The sequence below is a fragment of the Mobula birostris genome, chromosome 5 (genome assembly GCF_030028105.1).
Source record: "Mobula birostris isolate sMobBir1 chromosome 5, sMobBir1.hap1, whole genome shotgun sequence".
In the NCBI taxonomy this organism is placed as follows: domain Eukaryota; kingdom Metazoa; phylum Chordata; class Chondrichthyes; order Myliobatiformes; family Myliobatidae; genus Mobula; species Mobula birostris.
The window spans coordinates 86,376,352-86,393,181 of NC_092374.1; the positions used below are offsets into that span (position 1 = coordinate 86,376,352).

The following is a 16,830-nucleotide window of genomic DNA, read 5'->3' on the forward strand; positions in this document are numbered from 1 at the left end:
AATCCCTAAAGCAGTCCTATGTTGAGTTCAGCGCTGAGTGGAAACTCCTGTGATGTTGTTGGTGCCACACTGTATCGGTCTCTGACATTCCTTTGAGTTCATCAGATGCGTGGAGAGGGGGAGCTTGCTATACGAGCAACAGCTTGCTGTCAATATTGTACTGCCCAGGCTCGCTTACCCGGACAGCTGGGACGTAACATCCATGGTTGACCCTGACCAATGAAGGCCCTCATTCACTCAAAAGACATACAGATGGGTTAATAGGTTAGGCTGCAAGACCATGAGATATAGGGGCAGAATTAGGCCATTTGGCCCATCGAGTCTGCTCTGCTATTTCATCATGGCTGATCCATTTCTGTCTTGGCCCCAATCTCCTGCCTTCTCCCTATATCCTTTCGTGCCCTGACTACTCAAGGTTAATTAGCCAAAAGGGTGTGATTGGTTGGCATGTGCTCGTTGTGCCATAGGGGCCTGTTACTGTGCTGTATCTCAAAATGAAGAAATACAATGGATTTGTGGAGACTGGGGTGGGAAAGTTTAAAGGAGATGCATGCAGTAGGGATTTGGTGACTTTAGATTAATTAGCTTGGTACAACACTGTGGGCAGTTCCACAGGCACATAAAGCAACAGGGAATGGAGAGATGGGCACCACGTACAGGCAGAAGGGATCAGACTGGCACAGAAGGGACTGTTCTGGTCAATGTTCTAAGTAAGGACAACAGAGCACAGATTTCCTTGCCCGGTGGGGAACAGGAACTGTGGGGACTGGGAACGTGCCCCCATCTCCACCCCCCCACCGATTACAGCCACCATGCCACACACCTACCCCCGCTGCCCTGAGGACAATTCTGTCCATCTCCCCTCACCTTGACCGTGTAGTTAAAATGCCTTGCAGTCCGGATGAAACGTTTGAAGCCCTCAGTCTCACTGGTTGCCACAGTGATCACCAACAAGTTATCTGGGAGAGATGGGGTTAAAGGTGAAATCAGTATCAGCACACAGAAAGTGGACACCATCCCCCATCCCCAAGGATCAAACACCATCCCATGTACGTAATACTCCCACCCACCCATATACACACACACATACACACACACACTTCCAACTGTCTCCGGGCCTCCAGCAAACTTGTAGACTCACAGACTTTGGGTCTTTGACTTCCTCAATGGACCTGCATAGACTCACAGGGCCAAGGCTTTGGCCAATCAGCCCCGGGACTCACCAATGGTGATGAATGAGGACCCTGGATGAGGGCACTAACTCCAGGCTCACTAATGACAAGACCACAAACAATAGGCCTTGAACTCAGTGTCACCAGCTCGTGTACCTAGGGTGTCACCGGCCCTCGTGCCTCCTGCCAGCATGGAACTCCAATCCCAGAATCCACCGATCACAATGCCTCGCGGACTTGGGGGGTGAGGAGAGGGGTCTACCGACATTCATCCTTGCTCGACTCCCAGCTTGACATCTGACTATGGATCTCTTTCAGCACACACCCTCACCACTGGCCTTTGGATGCACGGTGGAGGCCCAGACCCTGTCCTGACCCCTCATTCCACCACATTCTTGTCCCTCAACCCTAACCTGACATCTAACTCCCTCCCCCCCCCCCCGTCAAACCTAGAAAAGCAACTACATCTCAACCATGACCTTGACGGATACCACATCTCGGTGTCACCTCGACCCAGGGGTATGAGTACATGGTTCCCTGAAAGTGGCGTCACGGGTAGACAGGGTGACGAAGAGGATATTTTCCACACTGGCCGTCTTCATTCAGGGCAATGAAAATCAGAATCACAATCGGGTTTAATATCCCCGGCATACGTTGTGAAATTTGTTGTAATGCGGCAGTACAATGCAATACAGAATAAAACAAACTGAGAATTGCAGTAAGTATATATAGGTAAATGAAAATAAGCAGTGCAAAAACAGAAATTTTTAAAAAGTGCTGTAGAGTTCATGGGTTCAATGTCCATTCAGAAATCAGATGGCAGAGGGGAAGAAGCTGTTCCTGAATCATTGAGTGTGAGACTTCAGGCTTCTGTACCTCCTCCTTGATGGTAACAATGAGAAGAGAGCATGACCTGGGTGATGGGGGTCCTTAATGATAGATGCCGCCTTCCTGAGGCATCGCTCCTTGAAGATGTCCTGGAAATGACAGAAGCTAGTGCCCATGATGGAGCTGACTGAGTTTACAACTCTCTGCAGCTTATTTCCTGCGCAGTCGCCCCCCTCTCCCCCATACCAGACAGTGATGCAGCTGGTTCGAATGCTCTCCACAGTACACCTGTAGAAATTCGAGTGCCTTTGGCGCCACACCGAACCTCCACAAGCTCCTAATGAAATACAGACACTATTGTGCCTTCTTTCTAGCTGCATCGATATTTTGTGAACCTCGGAGATACTGACACCCAGGAGCTTGAAATTGCTCACTCTTTGCAGTTCACTTCTACGAGGATCGGTTTGTGCTACCTCGTCTTACTCTTCCTGATGGTCACAAACAGCCCTTTAGTCTTACTGACGTTGAATGCAGTACCAGTCAATAGTTGATATACCTCACTCCTGTACACCCTTTCATCAGCATCTGAAATCCTGCTAACAATGGTTGCCTCATCAGCACATTTATAAATGGCACCCAGCCACACAGTCATGGGTGTAGAGAGAGTAGAACAATGGGCTAAGCACACATCCTTGAGAATAGGAGTTGGAAGATTATGTACAAGATATGGGTACAGTATAAAGGGATCTGGGAACACAGGTCCATAATTCATCCCAGGTGAATAGAGTCATAAAGAAAGCTTTTGGCACAGTGACCTTCATAAATTAAAGTATTGTGTACAGGAGATGGGATGTTATGTTGGAGTTGTACAAGACGTTTGGAGTATTGTGTGCAGTTTTGGTCACAAATCTAGAAGAAACATGTAAATAAGGATGAAGAGTACAGAGAAAGTTCACAAGGATGTTGCTGGGTCTGAAGGACCTGAGTTATAAGGAAAGTTTGAAGAGGTTAGGCCAATATTCCCTAGAACGTAGACGGTTGAGGGAGATTTGACAAAGGTACACAAAATTATGAGGCATATAGACAGGGTAAACGCAAAGAGGAAGGTGGGACTACAACCAGAGGTCATGGGTTAAGGGTGAAAGGTGAAAAGTTTCAGAGGAACACAGGGGAAACTTCTTTCACAGTGTCACAGTAGGTTGGAATGAGTGGCCAGTGCAAGTGGTGCATGCAAGCTCAATTTCAATGTTTTACAGAAGTCTGGATAGGTACATGGATGGTATGGGTATGCAGGGCTATGGTCCGGGTGCAGGTCGATGGGAGTAGGCAGTTTAAATGGCTCGGCATGGACTAGATGGGCCAAAGGGCCTGTTTCTATGCTGTATTTTTCTATGACTCTATGACCACACCTTGAGAAGTGCGCAGTTTTGTTCACCGTTACTGGAAAGGCATTGTACTCCCTCCAGTTATGAGAATGTAGCCAGGACTTGAAGACCTGAGATATAGGGAGTGGCTAGCACTTCATTCTTGGGAGTGTAGGAGACTGAGTGTTAGTCTTACCACTGTCTATAACGTCAAAGGAGGGTCACAAAAATGATTCCACGATTGAAAGGTTTGTCATATGAGGAGCCTTTGATGGCTCTGGGCAGAATTCACTTGAATTTAGAAGAATGAGATGTCATTTAGAAGAATGACATCTCTTTGAAACCTATTGAATGTTGAAAAGCCTTGATGTGGATGTGGAGAGGATGCTTCCTACGATGGGGGAATCGAGAGGGGTGTCCTTCAAGAACAGAGATGTGGAGGAATTTCTTTAACTAGAGGGCGGTGAATCTGTGGAATTCATTGCCACAGACGGCTGTGGAGGCCAAGTCATTGGGTGCATTTAAGGCAGAGGTTGATAGATTCTTGACTGGTCAGGGCATGAAGGGTTCCAGGCAGAAGGCAGGAGATTGGGGCTGAGAGGGAAAATGGATCAGCCATGATGAAATGGTAGAGCAGACTCAATGGGCCAAATGGCCTAATTTGGATCCTATATCTTATGGTCTTATAAGAGGCAATGATAGGTTGGGGAATGTCAAAATAGAGGGCATAGATTTAGGGTGAGAGGGTTGAGATTTAACAGGAATCCAAAGGGCAACTTTTTCCACACAGAGGGGGGCTGGTGTAGGGAATGAGCTGCCAGGGGAAGTGGATGACAATTAGAGTTGCCAACTGTCCTGTATTAGCCAGGACATCCTGTATATCGGGCTAAATTGGTTTGTCCCATGCGGGACCACCCTTGTCCCGAATTTGACTGCTACTACTCTGTAATCACCAGAGGGCATGCTTACAGACAGATCTTAGATCTGATACAACAGTGGGTGTGCGTGTTGCATGTGCTGTTGACACCACGCACGAGTGATTCACCTGTCATCCAATCACAGGCCCCCTTATGCACATCAGTTGTGTGCTATATTTTGCCAATTCCTGCCAAAACAAAAAGTTTCAGTAACACCTGGTGTTGTTCAGTCGGTTTGGCATGTGTCAATATGGATAAACCTCCAAAAATGAAAAGACTGTGCAGCTATAACAAGCAATGGGAAGCAAACAAGACGTGGATCAAGCCTGTCAGCGGTGACTCAATGTCGACGAAGGCCTTCTGTACTTTATGCTGTCAGGAATTCTCAATTGGCCATGGAGGTGAGAATGACCTAACTCAGCATGCTTCCACAGAAGTGCACAAGAAGGCCACACTAGCTAAAGGTGCAAGAAATATTGGTGCATTCGTCGTGAAATCCTCTGCGGAAAATGACAAAATCGCGGCAAGTGAAGCCTCGTACGTGTACCATACGGTTAAACACGGACTCAGCTACAACAGCACCGACTGTCTTGCTAAGCTCAACGGTGCTTTGTTTAATGACTCAAATGTTGTGAAGAAGATGCACTTGGGAAGAACGAAAGCTGAGATGCTTACAATGAGTGTTTTAGGACCAAAGACTGTGCGGGATATTATAGATTACCTGTCCCCGACCGAAGAAGGTGAGCCCGCGGAACCCGCGTATTTCTCAGTTGCCACCGATGCCTTAAACAAGGGAGATAGAAAAATGTGTCCAGTGTGTGAGAGATATTTCCGTGTGTGATGGAGTGCAGTGTAAGTTACTTGACTTCTATGAGGACAGTGACGAAACTGCAAATGACATACATCAAACTCTGATAAGCTGTCTGGAAAAGTATGAACTGGATATTAGACACATCACAGCCTATGCAGCAGATAATGCCAATGTAAACTTTGGAAAACACAACTCAGTTTACCAGTTATTGAGCAGTGCCAACAATCGCATTCTGGAAGCTAATTGCCCAGCTCACATAGCTCATAACACCTGCAAGCACGCCTGTGATCAGCTGTCAGTGGATATTGAGACAATTGTTCTAAAGGTCTACAGCCACTTCTCAATATCTGCTTCCCGAAGAGAGGAACTGCGTCCATTTTTTGCCTTTGTTGCCAGAGTGGCGTGAAATTCTGCGTCATGTTGCACACGATGGCTCTCTCTTCATCTAGCTGTCGAACGTCTCCTGCAAAGCTGGCCAGCTCCTACGTCATACTTCAGGTCCCTTGAGACCTGTCCTCTGACACTGAAAAGGATTTTTGAGGATGAAGAAAAAACTGGAGATACTGAAAATTATCTGTGCTTTTTCCACAACGTAGGGTGTGTTTTTGACCAACTCGTAAAAAGGCTGGAGGAAACAAAACTCTGCATCACAGATGTTTACGAAGCAGTCCGAAAGTTCAAAATGAAGATGCTTCAGCGGAAACAGGACAGCTTTTTTGAATACCAAACCAAGCAGCTGATGGACAAACAAGTGCCAACACAAAGGTCCAAGCAGCAACAGGACTTTGTGAAGTTCTATGACTCTGTCATTACATACATTGACAAGTGGTTTGATTTCTCACCAGAAAATGTAATGATGGAACTGAAACCGATCGGCCTCTATGAGGAGCTCTCCTTCACTGACCTGGAGCAGGTGGTGGCTGCCCTCAAAATGACAGAGACAGTCAATATGGGCCAACTCTATGAAGAGTTTTGTGCTAGCCAGGAGGAAATACAGAAAGCCAGACAGGATACCACAAAATCCACCAGTGAGAAGTGGGTGGCAGTTTTCCAAAACATAGGGAAAGTCAACTTGATCAACGTGTTCAGGATTGTCTCATTTGTCCTTAGTGTGCCAGGCTCAAATGCCTTTGTAGAAAGGATCTTCTCTCTGATGACCATGAAATGGTCAGACTCAAGAAACAGATGCAGCACAGAGCTGATCAAAAATGAACTTCAAATATCTGTGAACTGTGACTTCTCATGTAAGGACTTCTCTGGCTGTGCAAAAGGACAAAGGACTGCTTGAATCAGTCAAGAGCAGCAAGAAATATCCATGGAAACAGTAGACTTGGTGAGTCCCCCCATCTTTTCTCTTTTGCAGTGATTATATGTCGACTCTACAGGCACATACAGATAGGGTTACTCCGTGTTATTTCATGTCTGACTGGTAGTCAGACTATGCTCTGTTATAATTTGGTGTTACATTTCATATATATCACTGAAGATATGTATACATGGTTCATATATTGGATTTGTTTACCTATTCAGGGTTGTGTTTTTCTCTCTCTCTCTCTCTCTCTCTTTTGAAAAAGGTCCCTGTTACCACCTGCTAGCTGCCAGCCCCCTCAGTCACTTCATCCTGGGCCTGCACCATACCCACACCGCCGCCGCACGCCACCTTTTCTTATTTGGAAGTGAGAAAGTTGGCAGCCCTAATGACAATAACAATATTTCAAAGGCATTTGGACAGGTACATGGATTGTGGGTCAAACGCAGGTAAGTGAGACAAGCTTAGATGGGAAATCTCAGTGGGCATAGACGAGTCAGGAAAAAGGGTCTGCTTCCATGTGATCAGGCTTCCAACTCCAGGAAGCAATTAAAGATGTGCTATCATCCGTTTACGATGGCGCTGGTGAAGTACAGCGACTACTTGCTGGTAGCAAACAAAACAAGGTGAGGCAGCAGGGCCCGAGCCCAACAGCAAGGAGAGACCTGAGGTTTAATCGATTTAAGTGCCAGGTTGAGTTCACCATCCTCTTCAAACGGGTAAAGGCCGAATCAAAGCAGCAGGCCCCAGGCCTGAGAGTGAGGAACGATTTGCCGTCTGGTCGATTTAAGCACTGGGATGAACTAGGAAGGTTGGGTACAGGTTTGAGAGCATATTGAAGAGGCAGAGCCCAGGTCTGAGGGCGAGGAACAAACTGAGGTTTGGACGATCTAAGCGCCAGGTTTGATTGGAAAGGTCAGGTACAGACTGAAGTGAGGCAGCTGGGCCTAGGCTGGAGAGCAAGGAGAGACCCAAGGGTTGGCTGATTCAAGCACAGGGCCAAATTGGGTCAAATTGAGGTGGTAGGGCCCAGGTTTGAGAGTGAGGAACGATCTGAAGTGTGAACCATTCAAGCACTGGGCCAGGTTGAAAAGGTCGGGGTGTTGCGGCCAGAAGCGAGGGATGGACTGGCGTTCAGCTCGCTGCTCCGTGAGGTTTACTCGACTCTGCGCTGAACTGAGGCCATGGCCTGCAACTAACAGGCTCCTGGATCAGCTGCAGTGATGACTGGCTTTGTGACTGTGAATTCACCTTCACCCTTCAGTTCTGAATGTTATTTCCTTACTTTTATTGTTTGCACGATTTGTTTTTCTGTCCAATAGGTGTTTGATGGTATTTTTTTTAAAAACGGGTTCTATTGGGTTTCTTTGTTCTGTGACTGCCTATAAGGAGACACATCTCAAGGTTGTATAAAGTATACATACTTGATAATAAATGTACTTTAAACTCGAGGCGGAGCAGAGAAGGTTTACCAGTTTGATCTGAGGGATGAAGCGGTTACCCCATGAGGAGAGATGCAGCCGCCTGGGCCTATGCTTGCTGGAATTCAGAAGAATGAGAGGAAATCTTATAGAAACATATAAGATCAGGGAAGAGATAGATAAGATGGAAGCAGGAAAGATGTTTCCACTGGTAGGTGACACTAGAACTCAGGGAGATGGCCTCAAGATTTTGGGGAGTAGATTTAGGACAGAGATGAGGAGAAAGTGAATTTTCCCAGCGAGCAGTGAATCTGTGGAATTCTCTGCCCAGGGAAGCAGTAAAGGCTTCCTCATTAAATATATTTAAGATACACAGTTAGATAGAGTTTTGCATAGCAGGGGAATGAAGAGTTATGCAGAAAAGGTCAGTAAACTAAAGAATGATTGTGGACTTCAGAAAATGTAAAATTAGTCAGCTCCATCATGGGCACTAGTGGTATCCAGGACATCTTCAAGGATCAATGCCTCAGAAAGACAGCATCCATCACTAAGGACCCCCATCGCCCAGGTCATGCCTTTATCTCATTGCTACCATCAGGGTATGGGGGGTTGAGGGAGGGGTAGCACCTCTGGTGGGGGGACCTGCCCTGCCCTTTTCAGGGCAGCTCGTCCACCTTTGGTCCCCACCGGCGCTCAGCTCTCACCTGTGGTTCCAAGTAGCTGTAACATGCGCAACGGCCACACCCCGGTAAACCGTCTCGGCAGACGGGGCAAACCAGGTGAGGGTAGCCGACGGGTCCTCGACCCTCGGTGAGGTGGGGGATCTGTCTATCCCAGCAGAGCAGGCCCGATGGACAAGATGGCCGACCCTCGTCCCTGTTTCTAATGACCCGCAACATTATAGTAAGAATCTCAGGTCTGGGGAGGTGAGGTGAAATTGAGAATATCTTTATTTATCACAGATACATCAAAATATATAGTGAACACCTTTGTCAGAATGCTGTTCATAGACTATAGCTCAGCATTTAATACCATCATTCCCACAATCCTGATTGAGAAGTTGCAGAACCTGGGCCTCTGTACCTCCCTCTGCAATTGGATCATCGACTTCCTAACCGGAAGACCACAATCTGTGCAGATTGGTGATAACAGCTCCTCCTCGCTGATGATCAAACCTGGTGCACCTCAGGGGTGTGTGCTTAGCCCACTGTTCAAATCTCTATATACACATGACTGTGTGGCTAGGCACAGCTCAAGTACCATCTATAAATTTGCTGATGAAGCAGCCATTGTTGATGGAATCTCAGGTGGTGACGAGAGGGCGTACAGGAGTGAGATATGCCAACTAGTGGAATGGTGTCGCAGCAACAACCTGGCACTCAACGTCAGTAAGACAAAAGAGCTGATTGTGGACTTCAGGAAGGGTAAGACAAAGGAATGCATACCAATCCTCATAGAGGGATCAGAAGTGGAGAGAGTGAGCAGCTTCAAGTTCCTGGGTGTCAAAATCTCTGAGGACCTAACTTGGTCCCAACATATTGATGTAGTTATAAAGAAGGCAAGACAGCGACTATACTTCATTAAGAGTTTTAAGAAATTTGACATGTCAACAAATACACTCAAAAACTTCTACAGTTGTACCCTGGAGAGCATTCTGACAGGCTGCATCACTGTCTGGTATGGAGGGGCTACTGCACAGGACTGAAAGAAGCTGCAGAGGGTTGTAAATCTAGTCAGCTCCATCTTGGGGACTAGTCTACAAAATACCCAGGACATCTTCAGGGAGCGATGTCTCAGAAAGCCAGCGTCCATTATTAAGGACCTCCAGCACCCAGGGCATGCCCTTTTCTCACTGTTACCATCAGGTAGGAGGTACAGAAGCCTGAAGGCACACACTCAGCGACTCAGGAATAGCTTCTTCCCCTCTGCCATCCGATTCCGAAATGGACATTGAACCCGTGAACACTACCTCACTTTTTCAATATATATTGTTTTGATTTTTGCACTATTTTTCATCTATTCAATATAGATTGATGTACTTTCTATTATTATTATTTTTATTCTTCTATATTATGTATTACATTGAACTGCTGTTGCTGCCATGTTAACAAGTTCCACGACACCTGCCGGTGATAATAAAACCTGATTCTGAAATGCGTCGTTTGCCTCATATCAAATCAACCGGGATTGAAGCAAACCAGCTAATCAAGGACTGAGAACTAGCCTCTGGGAACTGCCCCTGGCATGGTGAAGGTCCACCTGGACCACAAGCCTGCGGTCAGCAGTGTCCTCACGTCCAGTGGGACCTCACAACCTAGAGTATGACCAAGGTTCACCTCCTCTCCACCAAACCCAGGGCAGCCTTTGACCTTTCGACCTGCCTCATTCCATTTCCCAGCTGTGTCACTTACTCAGAAACAAGCAGCTTTAAAAGAGAGGCACATTCTCGACATTCCAGTGTTATACACACCACACACTGACAGACCGATACACACGCTCACACAGACAGATACACAGACACAGATATACAGACACACACTCACAGACACAAGACACCCTTCCTTCCCTCTGGCCCCAGGCTGTGTAGCCAAGACGACCAAAGATCTACTTTCACAAACACAGGAGATTCTGCAGATGCTGGAAATCGCGAGCAGCACACACACGCACAATGCTAGAGGAAATTACCAAGTCAGGTATCACCAACGGAGGTCTATGAAAGTTCAGGCTGAAACGTCGATTGCTTATTCCCCTCCACAGATACTGCCTGACTTGCTGAGTGTATTTATTTTAAGAGATACCGCAGAGTAACGGGTCCTTCCAGCCCAACAAGTCCAGACCGCCCAGTTACACCCACATGGCCATTTCACCGACTAACCCGTACGCCTTCTGCATGGAGTGGGGAAGGGGAACCTGAGCGGGATCTGCTGCACGCAGAGGGTGGTGGGACTGCGGATCGAGCTGCCAGCGCAAATGGTGGATTTGAGCTCAACTTCACCACTTGAGAGAAGTTTGGATAGGTACATGGATGGTAGGGGTTGGGGGGGGGGTGCTATGGTCCTGGTGCAGGTCGATGGGAGTAGGCATGGACTGAATGGGCTGAAGGGCCTGTTTCTTCAATAGAGTCCTCGATGACACTCTGTTTCTAGGAGTGGAGGAGTTGGGTTCTAAGGGGACTGGATGTTTTCTGCGCTATACTCGATGACACTCTGTTTCTGGGAGTGGAGGTATTGGGTTCTAAAGGAACAGGATAGGCTGGGGCCTTTTGCTTTCTCTTGTGCATAGGAGGCTCAGGGGTAACCTTATAGAGCAGAGGTTCCCAACCTGAGGTCCACAGACCTCCTTGGTTAATGGTGGGTGTCCGAGGCATAAAAAAAGCTTGGAAACCCCTTAGAAAGATTTATCAAAGCATGAGGGGCATAAATAAGGTGGGTGCCCAAAGTCTCTCCCTCCCCCCCAACACCCCCCCCCCAAGAGGTCAAAACTAGAAGGCACAGCTTTAAGGTGAGAAGAGAACGATTTGAAAGGAACCCAGGGGAAACCTTTTGGGTAAGTGGAACAAGGTGGTAGAGACAGGTACAATTACAACATTGAAAAGACACTTGCATAGGAAGGGTTCAGAGCAGGGGTTCCCAATCTGGGGTCCACAAACCCCTCAGTTAATGGTACTAGTCCATGGCATTAAAAAATCTGGGAACCCCCAGTTCAGAGGGATATGGGCCAAACACGAGCAAATGGGACTGGCTCAGGTAGACAACGTGGCTGGTAAAAACAAGATGGGCCGAAGGGCCTGTTTCTGTACTGTATAACTGTAACTTTATAACAGTTAGTGGAAAGGCGAGCCGGCTGTCAAACCAAGGTTTATCAAGAACGGACTGTGAACTCCTCTCCTCACTATCATCACATGGAAGAACTGACCGGAAACTACAAGAAGCTTTTTTTAAAGATTAGTTTTTGCGACGTGGACACCACAGGACTCGATGCCCTGCCTGTACTGCACTTTGAAGGTGAAGACTGTGCAGAAGGTGAGAAGATGCTGAGAGGATCACCAGGGTCGAGATATTTATAAGGCGTGCTGCGTGTGCAGGACCATTAGCGTTGTCAAGAATCCCTCCTATCTGTCCAACAATCTCTTTGACCCCCCCCCCCACCCAAATAACCAGACAGGAGGTACCAGAGCATTAGGGCAAGGACTATTCGGATGGGAAACAGCTTCTCCCCCAGGCTGCGGGACGACTGAACTCCCTGCCACTACCCAGGTCTCATTGAGCATGAGGTGCCAGTAGCTTTATACTGTTCCCTTTTAAACCCTGGTTTTTGTTCACTTACTCGTGGTAATATTACCTTGTGTGGTGTGTGTGTGTGAGTTATATAAACTGTGTTGTGCCACCTTGGGCCGAAGGACATGGTTTCCTTAAGCGGTGTACAATGTGCCCAATCGAATGACGATACCTTGCGGAGCAGGAGTCCAAGCTGAGGCTTCGGATCCAGGATAACAGGGAGATGTACGGGAGCAAGGTGAATCGGCTGGCTGTGTGGTGTCACACAACAACCTCTGACTCTGCGCCAGCAAGACCAAAGACCTCAGCCAGGGGAAGAGGATATTCAGTTCATTCTTCACTGTCACACATTATTCCCCTGTAATAGTCATTGCACAGGAACAGCACAGGCTCTTCAGCCCATCTAGTCCACGCCAGTCCCATTTACTTGCACCCCCGCCCCCATCCATGCACCGATCCAAGCTTTCACCGACAACACTCAGATTCCACCACACGTCCACCCTGCACACGTTGAGAAGTGGGGGTGAGGGGGCAACCCATAGCCACAGGAAGAATGAGCAAATTACACACACACTCACACAGGGTCGGAGGTCAGGATCGAACCTGGGTCTCCAGAGCTGAGAGGTAGTGACTCTACCCACCGCGCCACCGTGCTGCCTAGCCACTCCTGCAGGAGCAATCGGAACCGACTTAATTTGTGCAAGACCCAACCCCAACCACAGCTCCACCAGTAAGCGGACTGTTGATTCAAACCGGAAGGATGCAGAACTACCAAGATCCCCGAAGGCCCGGACATCTTTGGGGTGTCGCGGCAGCATCATGGTGAGCACAACACTTTACAGTACCAGCGATCCGGGTTCAATTCCTGACACTGTCAGCAAGGAGTTTGTACGTTCTCCCCGTGACCGCGTGGGTTTCCTCCGGGTGCTCCGGTTAAATCAGGGGACTGTTGAGTGGCGCGGTTCGAGGGGCTGGAGGAGCCTCTTCCGCACTATCTCTATAAATAAAATAAAAATCTCAGCCAGTGGCGCAGCGGATGAGAGACCAGGGCTCAATCCTGAGCTCATTCTCCCTGCGGTAATGGGTTTCTCCCCTCACTCCTGGTACTACAGTTCGCCGAACATCCCAGTGACATGTGGGGGGGGGGGGGGGTGGCTGGTGGGATAATTAGCCCGGTACGTGGGGCAGAATCTGTGGGGAGTGAGAACATAGAAGAGAACAGCATTGAACAGCCCTCAAGCAAATCAAGAACACCTAAACACTAATCTCACTTATCTACGCAATGTCCTTATCCCTCCATCTTCCTCGCATCCATGTGCCTATCCAAACATCTCTAAAAGCCTCTAATGAATTTTTCCCTCTGCCATTGTACCAGGCAGCACATTCCAGTCATCCACCACTCTGAGTAAAAAAAACTTGCCCCTCACATCACCCTTGAACCTACCCCCTCTCACCTTCAATGCCCTCTGGTACACATTTCTACCCCGGGAAAAGGATACTGTCTGCCCACTCTGTGCCTCTCATAATCTTATAAACCTCTATCATATCTCCCCTCAGCCTCCGGCACTCCAGTATAAACAACCCAAGTTTACCCAGCCTCTCATGCTAGCACATGCCCTGTAAACCAGGCAGCATCCTGGTAAACCTCTTCCTCACCCTCTCCAAAGCCTCAGCATCCTTCCTGTAGTGGGGCAATCAGAGCTGTATGTGATATCATCTCGAGTCACTGAAACAGCTTTCCATTCAGGTCAGAAACAGCCACACAGGCCATCTGTGCACAAGAACGGCTGTGTGCTCTCCCTGCGATGGTGTGGCCCCCCCACCCCCCTCGGGTCCTTCCATATCAAGATGATTTGCTGGAATGCTAGTTAATCGAAAACTGCAAATTGTCCCCTAGTGTGTGGGTGATGGGGGAGGGGGAAGAGGTGAAGTTGAGGGCAACATTCATTTTCCTGCGGGCATACTCAGCAACTCTATAGAATAGTAACTATAACAGGATCAATGAAAGATCAATCAGAGTGCAGAAGACAACAGACTGTGCAAATGCAAATATAAATAAATAGCAATAAATAACATGAGTTAGAGATAGAGTCTGTCAAGTGAGATCACTGGTTGTGGGAACATCTCAATGAATGGGCAAGTGAGTGTAGTTATCCCCTTTTGTTTCAAGAGGCTGATGGTTGAGAGGTAGTAACTGTTCTTGAACTGGGTGGTGCGAGTCCTGAGGCTCTTGTACCTTCTACCTGATGGCAGTAGAGAGAAAAGAGCATAGGGAGAATAGAGTGAGAGGTGAGAGGTCAGTTAATGGTCAGCATGATCTCAAAGGGTCCATTTCTACATTGTGTCATCCCCCCCGTGAACCAGGTTGGACTGACTGGGATTTTATTCCTTGGAGGGTAGGAGATTGAGGGGTGACCTTCCAGAAGTGTATAACTCATGAGGGGTGTTGATGCTGTGTTTTCACTCCGTCTTTCCCCTAGGGTTGGAGGATCAAGTAAGTTGCCTCCCACCCCCGCCCAGCGTGTGTGGGTGAGGGGAGCAACCCAATGGGAATGTGGGAAATCTAAAAGCTAGGATAAGTGTAGATTTAGTGTAAATGATGGTCAGCATTCTATCTGCTGAATGGCCTGTTTCCTTGCTGTCTCTGTGGCTCAGACACTCGAAAGTAGGTCTCGTAATATCCCTGACCTCCCACCTCCCACTGAGAGGGGTGGGTCGAGTTATTCGTTACGTACCGTGTCATATGACGTGGGCGATCATGGTCTTCCGAGACCATGATCGTTCTTGGCAAATTTTTCCTACAGAAGTGGTTTTACAGAACTACCTTCTTCCAGGTGGTGTGACCCCAGCCATTATTAATACTCTTCAGAGATTGTCTGCCTGGCGTCGGTGGTCACATAACCAGGATGTAATGTTGAGGCTTTATAAAACACTGGTGAGGCCTCACTTGGAGAACTGTGAGAAGTTTGGCCCTCCTATCTGAGAAAGGATGTGCTGATATTGGAGCTGGTACAAAGGAGGTTCACAAAAATGATAACATGAGGAAATCTGCAGATGCTGGAATTTCAAGCAACACACATCAAAGTTGCTGGTGAACGCAGCAGGCCAGGCAGCATCTCTAGGAATAGGTACAGTTGACGTTTTGGGCCGAGACCCTTCTTCAGGACTAACTGAAAGAAGAGCTAGTAAGAGATTTGAAAGTGGGAGGGGGAGGGGGAGATCCAAAATGATAGAAGAAGACAGGAGGGGGAAGGGATGGAGCCAAAAGCCGGACAAAAGGGATATGAGAGGATCATGGGACAAGAGGTCTAGAGAGAAAGAAAGGGGGAGGGGGGAAGCCCAGTGGATGGGCAAGGGGTATAGTGAGAGGGACAGAGGGAGAAAAAGGAGAGAGAGAGAACGAATGTGTGTATATAAATAAATAACGGATGGGGTACGAGGGGGAGGTGGGGCATTAGTGGAAGTTTGAGAAGTCAATGTTCATGCTATCAGGTTGGCGGCTACCCAGACGGAATATAAGGTGTTGTTCCTCCAACCTGAGTGTGACTTCATCTTTACAGTGGAGGAGGCTGTGGATAGACATATCAGAATGAGAATGGGACGTGGAATTAAAATGTGGAGAAACATGGAATCACAAAAATGATTCTGGGATTGAAAAGCTTGCCATCTGGGGAGTGTTTGATGGCTCTGGGCCGGTATTCACTCGAATTCAGAAGAATGAGGGGTGACCTCACTGAAACCTATCAAATGTTGAAATAGAGTGCCTGTGGAGAGAATGTTTCTTGTGGGAGGGGAGTCTAAGACCAGAGGACACACCTTCAGAATAGAGGGACGTCCGTTTAGAGCAGAGATGAGGAGGAATTTCTTTAGCCAGACAGTGGTGAAACTGTGGAATTTGTTGCCACAAGCAGCTATGGAGGCCAAGTCATTGGCAGAGGTTGACGGACTCTTGATTAGTCAGAGCATGCAGGGATCAGGGAGAAGGCAGGAGACTGAGGAAGAGCGGGAAAATGGATCAGTCATGATGAAATGGTGGAGCAGACTTGATTGATCAAACGGTCTAATTCTGCTCTTATGACTTGTGGTCTTGCGAATAGAATGACCTACCCGCCTGGCAACACTGAAGATTTTCACTGCATCCCAGTTCATGTGACAATAATAACAATCTAATGTAATTATTAAAAACGATTTGGAAATAAAGAGAGGATTCAGTGGCTGACATGGAAATTCCACAAGATTAATGGAGATATCTGAACCTGTACCGAACTGAACTGCAGAGATGTGTGGAGAGAAAGCGATAGAGAGAAAGGTGGCAGGAGCGAGGGGGAGAAAGGTAAAGGGGGCGGCAGGAATGGCAACGGGAGGGAGGGGAAAGGGCCGAGAGAACAGTACAGGCCCTTCGGCCCACGATGTTAAGTCGGCGTCTTAATCTACTCTAAGATCACTCTAACCCTTCCCTCACACATTTTGGTGGACTACTGTAGCAGACGAACAGACAGGAGGAACGTCAGAGAATAGGAATTTACGGGCGCAGAGGGGGACGCCGGTGAGTGTCAGAAAAGTGAAGAGGGGCAGGCGATCATTATTCCCTGACTGTGACCCTCCCTCTGGTTCTGGACCGGGTGGGCGCAGGGTGCACCACCTACTTTCTCAAGTTCCAATAAGAATCACACAAGTTGTAAAAGGAATGCTGGAGGCTCCCACGGAACTTCTGGAAGTTGGAGCCCGGTT

The 16,830-nt window shown here is 47.9% G+C and overlaps 1 protein-coding gene across 1 annotated transcript in view; it reads right to left on the minus strand.

Moving 5' to 3' along the window:
- Positions 1-16,830, minus strand: part of LOC140197833 (multifunctional procollagen lysine hydroxylase and glycosyltransferase LH3-like) — a 121,134-nt gene that overhangs the window by 104,043 nt on the left and 261 nt on the right. Inside the window, exon 2 of the mRNA XM_072258311.1 lies at positions 868-959. Coding sequence (XP_072114412.1) covers positions 868-959 — 92 coding nt within the window. The remainder of the gene's footprint in view (positions 1-867; positions 960-16,830) is intronic.